Source organism: Oncorhynchus kisutch, linkage group LG6 (assembly GCF_002021735.2).
Source record: "Oncorhynchus kisutch isolate 150728-3 linkage group LG6, Okis_V2, whole genome shotgun sequence".
NCBI classification, from domain to species: Eukaryota; Metazoa; Chordata; class Actinopteri; order Salmoniformes; family Salmonidae; genus Oncorhynchus; species Oncorhynchus kisutch.
In genome coordinates, this window is record NC_034179.2 from 14,015,495 (window position 1) to 14,024,279 (window position 8,785).

Here is an 8,785-nt window from a genome sequence, read left to right on the forward strand (position 1 = left end):
GAGACTATCACAGTGCAGGTGCATTTATACGGAGACTTGATTACACACAGGTGGATTGTATTTATCATCATTAGTCATTAGTCATAGGTCAACAATAATTTTTATATAATAATTTAAATTGAAAACTCTAAGTATTGAATCGGTTGTAGTTTTTTGTACCAGTTCATAAACCATGTGCCATGGAATCGGTACATCGGAAATCTCTTCCCATGTATTTTGCAAACCTGTATGGCGCAGCTGTCAACATTTGTGTCCTCAAATGAAACTGGTATATTTTTCAATTTATGCCAGTTCCTTTCAGCCAATATCTTTAATATATGGCATGTGAACAAGGTCCCTACCTTCTCCTTTTTCCACTTGCCTCCTCCATATTTGTGGTAGTGTTGCAATCAGTTGTAAGTTTGGAAAGAGCAGATATTCCCATATATTTTCGATAACTGCATATGTGACATAACTCCTCCGTTTCTATTCATAATATCATTAATAAATATATATATTTTTTTAAATAAGAAAATCCATAAAGAATGTTTTTTTTTTATGAATAAGTATATTTGAGTTTAACCATAACATTTGTTGTAATATTGGTTCTATATTTTCTGGAGGATAAAACTGAAATTGTAACCAGCTTAGTATGGCTTGTTAAGAAAGGGTGATACTTTAAACAAAACTTAATTTTCAATTAGTCATAATGTTAAGTTGTAATCTGCATAAAGGTAAAAAGACCATTTTGAACAACGGATGAGCCTTTCTTAATGATCTACTTACTGGAGAACCATTTGGGGTTTAAGTATACCTTATGTATGAGTGAAGCTTTTAGTGAGAGGTTTAAAGCTTTAATATTTAATCATTTTAGCCCCCCAAACTCATATTCATTATATAAATAGGCACGTTTAATTTTGTCTGGCTCAGCATTCCAAATAAAATGAAATATTTTTTTGCTCGCATGATTTAAAAACCTGTAGTAGGCAGTGCCATTGTTAAGTAAGTAAACTGTGATAGGACCAGAGAGTTAATCAATGTTATTTATCCACAAATAGACAAGTATTTACCTCTCCATGGTTGCAGAATCGTATCTATATTTTGCTAACTTTCTATTGAAATTAATTGTGGTAAGTTCATTTATATTTTGGGAGATGTAAATATCAAGCACACTACCGGTCAAAAGTTTTAGAACACCTACTCTTTCAAGGGTTTTTCTTTATTTGTACTATTTTCAACATTGTAGAATAATAGTGAAGACATCAAAACTATGAAATAACACATATGGAATCATGTAGTAACCAAAAAAGTGTAAAAACAAATCAAAATATATTTGAGATTCTTCAAATAGCCACCCTTTGCCTTCATGACAGCTTTGCACACTATTGGCATTCTCTCAATCAGCTTCACCTGGAATGCTTTTCCTACAGTCTTGAAGGAGTTCCCACATATGCTGGGCACTTGTTAGCTGCCTTTCCTTCACTCTGCGGTCCGACTCATTCCAAACCATCTCAATTTGGTTGAGGTCGGGTGATTGTGGAAGCCAGGTCATCTGATGCAGCACTCCCATCACTCTCCTTCTTCGTAAAATAGCCCTTACACAGCCTGGAGCTGTGTTAGGTCATTGTCCTGTTGAAAAACATATGATAGTCCCACTAAGCGCAAACCAGATGGGATGGCATATCACTGCAGAATGCTGTGGTAGCCATGCTGGTTAAATGTGCCCTGAATTCTAAATAAATCTCAGACAGTGTCACCAGCAAAGCACCCCCACACCATAACACCTCCTCCTCCATGCTTCATGGTGGGAAATACACATGTGGAGATCATCTGTTCACCCTTACCGCATCTCACAAAGACACGGCGGTTAGAACCAAAAATCTCCAATTTGAACTCCAGACCAAAGGACTGTGTTTCTTGGCCCAAGCAAGTCTCTTCTTATTATTGGTGTCCTTTAGTAGTGGTTTCTTTGCAGCAATCGACCATGAAGGCCTGATTCACACAGTCTCCTCTGAACAGTTGTTGAGATGTGTCTGTTACTTGAACTCTATGAAGCATTTATTTGGGCTGCAATTTCTGAGGCTGGTCACTCTAATGAGTTTATCCTCTGTAGCAGAGGTAACTCTGGGTCTTCCATTCCTGTGGTGGTCCTCATGAGAGCCAGTTTCATCATAACGCTCAATGGTTTTTGCAACTGCACTTGAAGAAACTTTCAAAGTTCTTGAAATTTTCCGTATTGACTGACATTCATGTCTTAAATAATGATGGACTGTTGTTTCTCTTTGATTGTTTGAGCTATTCTTGCCATAATATGGACTTGGTCTTTTACCAAATAGGGCTATCTTCTGTATACCCCCCCCTTATCACAAAATAAATGGTTGGCTCAAACGCATTAGGAAAGAAAGAAATTCCACAGATTTACTTTTAAAAAGGCACACCTGTTTATGGAAATGCAATCCAGGAAACTACCTCATAAAGCTGGATGAGAGAATGCCAAGAGTGTGCAAAGCTAGTTGAAGAATCTCAAATATAAAATATATTATGATTTGCTTAACACTTTTTTGGTTACTACATGATTCCATATATGTTATTTCCTAGTTTTGATGTCTTCACTATTATTCTACAATGTTGAAAATAGTAAAAAATAAAGAAAAACCATTCAATGAGTAGGTTTGGACCGGTTGTGTCAAAATGTCTACTACACCATCCGCCCATTTTATTGGTAAACTACAAGGTAGTGTCAACACTGTATTTTTAATGATCCAATACGTAATATGGTACACTTAATTAGGATTAAGTCCAGAGAGGCTGTATTTGGTTAAGGTGTATGTAAACTTCCGACTTCAACTGTATGTGAGAATGCTGTTCATTGACTACAGGTGAGCTTTCAACACCATTGTCCCCTCCAAGCTCATCACCAAACTTAGGACCCTGAGACTGAACACCTCCCTCTGCAACTGGATCCTGGATTTCCTAACGGGCCAACACCAGGTGGTGAAGGTAGGCAACAACACCTCCGCCACGCTGACCCTCAACACGGGGGCCCCACAGGGGTGTGTGCTTAGTCCCATCCTGTACCCCCTGTTCACCCACAACTGTGTGGCCACTCACAACTCCAACACCATCATCAAGTTTGCTGATGACACCATGGTGGTAGGACTGTTCACCGGCGATGATGAGAGTGACCTGGCAGTGTGGAAGAACATCCTCTCCCTCAACCTCAGTAAGACCAAGTTTCTGATTGTGGACTACACTGCTTGGTGTGGCAACTGCACCGCCCTCGATCGCATGGCGCTACACAGGGTGATGCAGACAGCCCAGTAAATCATCGGGGCCGAGCTCCCTGTCATCCAGGACCTCTATACCAGCCACCCAAGCTATAGACTGTTCTCTCTGCTTCCGCATGGCAAGCGGTACCGCTGCATCAAGTCTGACACCAACAGGTTCCTGAACAGCTTCTATCCCCAAGTCATAAGTCTGATAAATAGCTAACCAAATGGCTGCACAGACTGAGTTGACCCTTGAATTGTATTCTTATTTTTGCACTGTCTATGCACCACACACAGGGCCCTACACACTCACAGGGCCCTACACACACACACACACAAACTGTCACTCCAACACACACACAAACTGTCACTCCAACACACACACAGACTGTTACTCCAACACACACACAGACTGTCACTCCAACACACACACAGACTGTTACTCCAACACACACACAAACTGTTACTCCAACACACACACAAACTGTTACTCCAACACACACAGACTGTTACTCCAACACACACACAAACTGTCACTCCAACACACACACAAACTGTCACTCCAACACATACAAACAGTCAAACAGTAATATGCACATACCTTTATACTGACTCTACACACTCACACACATACAATCATCATATACTGTACACTGCTGCTACTCTGTTTATCATATATCCTGATGCCTAGTCCCCTTACCCCTATACATATCTACCTCTATCACTCCAGGATCATTGTAGATATGGCACTGAAGCTGACTGATCCTGTATGTAGTATTCTTACTTACATGATCATGTTCTTATTGTTAGAACTTATGTTTATGTTTAACCTTGTTATTTTTAGTATTCATGTGTTATTGATTACTGCATTGTAGGGGTTATAGATGGTAAAGGCATTTCACCTGCATGAGTCTCTCCAGCTGGAAGAACTTGCAGTGTAGATCCTCAAAGTTCTGCTTGAAGAGGTCCCTGAGTCCGTAGTCAAACATGATCTTGACCAGAACACTGAAGGCCTGTTCCTCAGGCATCTACATACAGGGCAGAGAGAGAGACAGAGAGAGACAGACACAGAGAGAGAGAGCAAGAGAGAGAGAGAGAGATGACAGTATATCAGTTCAGTTCTGTCCACCAGGTGTCCCTGTTTCCTTCAGAGAGCTCTGGCACTGTGGTGTCTGAGAGGAAGAGAAAGATCTTCTCTGAAACTCTTCCAGCTTAGACCACTCCATCACAGCCCTGAGCATGTGAAGACAGAAAGAGAAGTGAGAACGTGTGTGAGAGACATGGAGAGAGAGACATGGAGAGAGAGACATGGAGAGAGAGACATGGAGAGAGAGACATGGAGAGAGAGACATGGAGAGAGAGACATGGAGAGAGAGACATGGAGAGAGAGACACAGAGAGAGACAGAGAGAAACATGGAGAGAGACATAAAGGCAGAGAGAGACACAGAGACAGACAGAGCATGTCTACATCATCTCTCAGCGTTGGTCATCTGTAACTCACGTGCAGCAGCAGCACAGCGGCCAGGAAAGACTGTCCCTGGCAGTAACCAATCTCCTCATCATACACTGAGTAGGCCTGGGGAGAAGAGGAGAGAGAGACTCAATGTTAGAGACAGAAAGTAACCAATCTCCTCATCATACAGAACTGTCAGTATTGACAGTGACACACTTAGAATGTCACCCGTTCAGGAAACAAACCCATAACCCTGGTGTTGTCACTGCCTGCACCATACTAACCCACAGTACAACTCTCCTTCAACAGAGTGAGAATTACTCTCTCCCCATTAACAGTTCAGGGAGTTCATTGATATGGATCACTCCCTTTCTCACACACACACACAGAGAGAGAGAGGGGGAGAGAGAGAGATGAGAGAGACCGTTGATGAATTATTGAGAAGTACCTGGGGTTATTGTTTGAAAAGGATAAATTATTCATGACATCAGAGGAATATATGGGGCGGCAGGTAGTGTTTAGAGCGTTGGACTAGTATAGAAAGGTTGCAGGATCGCTGACAAGTAAAAAATATTTTGTTCTGCCCCTGAACAAGGCAGTTAACCCACTGTTCCTAGGCCGTCAATGAAAATAAGAATTTGTTCTTAATGGACTTGCCTAGTTAAATAAAGGTCAAATAAAAAACAATCACTTAGATCGCCGCAAACCTTTCTCCCAGTCACAGGGAATCGAGAGTGAAACCAGTCAACGACACCAAAGCACTGCTGCTTGCTCAGTCCTCCTTGATGGATAGAGACCGCCCGGCCAGTAGACTCAAACACAAACATTGCCTCAGTTTAATCATTATGGGAACTGGGCCTCAGTTTATCATGTTTGGAAGTGTGGTGTTAGCCCATTGACCCAACTGCCTAATTAGTATCTGAGCCAAAATTCAACTTGTCTGTCGACTCAACGGTGAAGTGCTCACTACTCAGCCAAGTGTTGCTGTAATATGTGCCATGTAAAAAAGCTAACGTTTAAATTCCTTGCTCAGAACATGAGAACATATGAAAGCTGGTGGTTCCTTTTAACATGAGTCTTCAATATTCCTAGGTAAGAAGCTTTAGGTTATAGTTATTATAGGACTATTTTTCTCTATACCATTTGTATTTCATATACCTTTGACTATTGGATGTTCTTATAGGCACTTTAGTATTGCCAGCCTAATCTCAGGAGTTGATAAGTCATAAACAGTGCTGTGAGTCAAGCATTGCTAAGAGCTGCTGGCAAACGCAGTAAAGTTTGAATGAATGCTTACGAACCTGCTGCTGCCTACCACCTCTCAGTCAGACTGCTCTATCAAATATCAAATCATACTTAATTATAATATAATAAACACACAGAAATACGAGTTAAATTGGATGTAGTCTATCACAGTACCATCCGTTCTCACCAAAGCCCCATATACCACCCACCACTGAGACCTGTACGCTCTCGTTGGCTGGCCCTCACTTCATATTCTTTGCCAAACCTACTGGCTCCAGGTCATCTATAAGTCTTTGCTAGGTAAAGCCCCACCTTATCTCAGCTCACTGGTCATCATAGCAGCACCCACCCGTAGCACGCGCTCCAGCAGGTATATTTCACTGGTCACCCCCAAAGCCAATTTCCTTCCAGTTCTCTACTGCCAATGACTGGAACGAATTGAAAAAAATGACTGAAGCTGGAGACTCATATCTCCCTCACTAACTTTATGCATCAGCTGTCAGAGCAGCTCACAGATCACTGCACCTGTACATAGCCCATCTGTAAATAGCCCATCCAACCACCTCATCCCCATATTGTTATTTATTTTTTGCTCCTTTGCACCCCAGTATCTCTACTTGCACATTCATCTTCTGCACATCTATCAGTCCAGTGTTTAATTCCTAAATTGTAATTATTTCGCCACTACAGCCTATTTATTGCCTTACCTCCCTAATCTTACTACATTTACACATACTGTATATAGATGTTTTCTATTGTGTTATTGACTCTGTTTGTTTATTCCATGTGTAACTCTGTGTTGTTTGTGTCGCACTGCTTTGCTTTATCTTGGCCAGGTCACAGTTGTAAATGAGAACTTGCTCTTAACTGGCCAAACTGGTTAAACAAAAGGTGAAATAAATACAAAATAAAAAATGAATATGGTCAAATCCGGAAACTATCATTTCAAAAACAAACCATTTATTCTTTCAGCAAAATACGGAACCGTTTTGTATTTTATCGAACGGGTGGCATCCATAAGTGTAAATATTGCCGTTACATTGCACAACCTTAGGAAGAAATGTTCTTCACACAGTTCGCAACGAGCCAGGCGGCCCAAACTGTTGCATATACCCTGACTCTGCTTGCACAGAACGCAAGAGAAGTGACACAATTTCCCGTGTTAATATTGCCTGATAACATTAATTTATTTTAACTAAATATGCAGGTTTATAAATATATACTTGTGTATTGATTTTTAAGAGAGGCATTGATGTTTATGGTTAGGTACATTGATGTTTATGGTTAGGTACATTGATGTTTATGGTTAGGTACATTGATGTTTATGGTTAGGTACATTGATGTTTATGGTTAGGTACATGGATGTTTATGGTTAGGTACACATGGATGTTTATGGTTAGGTACATGGATGTTTATGGTTAGGTACATGGATGTTTATGGTTAGGTACACATGGATGTTTATGGTTAGGTACACATTGATGTTTATGGTTAGGTACACATTGATGTTTATGGTTAGGTACATGGATGTTTATGGTTAGGTACACATGGATGTTTATGGTTAGGTACATTGATGTTTATGGTTAGGTACACATTGATGTTTATAGTTAGGTACACATTGATGTTTATGGTTAGGTACATTGATGTTTATGGTTAGGTACACATTGATGTTTATGGTTAGGTACACATTGGTGCAGCGACAGTGCTTGCGCTTGTTAAATAATCACCCGTTTGGCGAAGTAGGCTGTGATTCGATGACACATTAAAAGGAACCAAATTGATTATTTGCAACGCAGGACAAGCTAGTTAAACTAGTAATATCAACCATGTGTAGTTAACTAGTGATTATGTTACAGTTGATTGTTTTTTATAAGAGAAGTTTAATGCTAGCTAGTGTTGGATTTGACATTTTTGGGTGGACGGGAGGAGAGCAACGTGTTGATATAGGGGAGACAAATGGACATCTGTGGACTAGGTGAATAAGGGGTTGAGGTCAGGAGGTGAAGTCAGATCCCCTGAAGGGAATAATAAGGGTTTAGTATCCTGTTACTCTTTTCCTATAGAACCATACGATGTAAGGATTGGAGAGAAGGAGTGTCTTGAGTGGGATATAGATAGATAGATATATATATATCTGTGATGGGAGAAATGTTGGGTTTTCTGAATTACAGCTGTACAGACCCTTTGGGAAGAATTAAACTTGGTTAAAGCTTCTCTAGTGTCCATGAGTTATTTACTCTGAAAAATAAGAACCTAACACTAGCAACTTATCTTGGCTCCTTGCTGCACTCGCGTAACAGGTGGTCAGCCTGCCACGCAGTCTCCTCGTGGAGTGCAATGTAATCGGCGTCCAAAAATGCAGATTACCGATTGTTATGAAAACTTGAAACCGGCCCTAATTAATCGGTCGTGCCGATTAATCGGTCGACCTCTAGACTCAACAGTGAAGTGCTCACTATTCAGACAAGTGATTCTGTAACGAAGCTCCAGTCTGTCGATGATAACACAGTAGACTCAACGGTGAAGTGCTCACTACTCAGCCAAGCGTTGCTGTAACGTAGATCCAGGTTTTGGGCTCCAGTTCTTCTTATTCCAACCAATCATTGAGCGGTTGTGGAGTCCTCTCTCCTAGTAATGTAAAGGTTTTATGATTCCCCGGGGGGGGCGGGGGCGTACTACTACTACACCTTGCAGATCTTGTAGAGTGAGTCTTGCCCGTCTCCTCCAGTGTCCTTGAAGTAGTCGTGAGCTGGGAAAGTCCTGTTAATGTCTCTGGTGATGGCACTGTCCTGGGGAGACTCCTGAGAGCCATTGAAAAGAAAGAAAGAAAGAAAGAAAGAA

The 8,785-nt window shown here is 41.0% G+C and overlaps 1 protein-coding gene across 3 annotated transcripts in view; it reads right to left on the reverse strand.

Moving 5' to 3' along the window:
- Positions 1–8,785, reverse strand: part of LOC109893632 (rab GTPase-activating protein 1-like) — a 154,160-nt gene that overhangs the window by 33,320 nt on the left and 112,055 nt on the right. For all 3 annotated transcript variants that reach the window (XM_031826237.1, XM_031826239.1, XM_031826238.1), the window contains 3 exons: positions 8,632–8,745; positions 4,751–4,825; positions 4,151–4,276 (listed from right to left, as the gene is read on the reverse strand). In XM_031826237.1, coding sequence (XP_031682097.1) covers positions 4,151–4,276; positions 4,751–4,825; positions 8,632–8,745 — 315 coding nt within the window. The remainder of the gene's footprint in view (positions 1–4,150; positions 4,277–4,750; positions 4,826–8,631; positions 8,746–8,785) is intronic.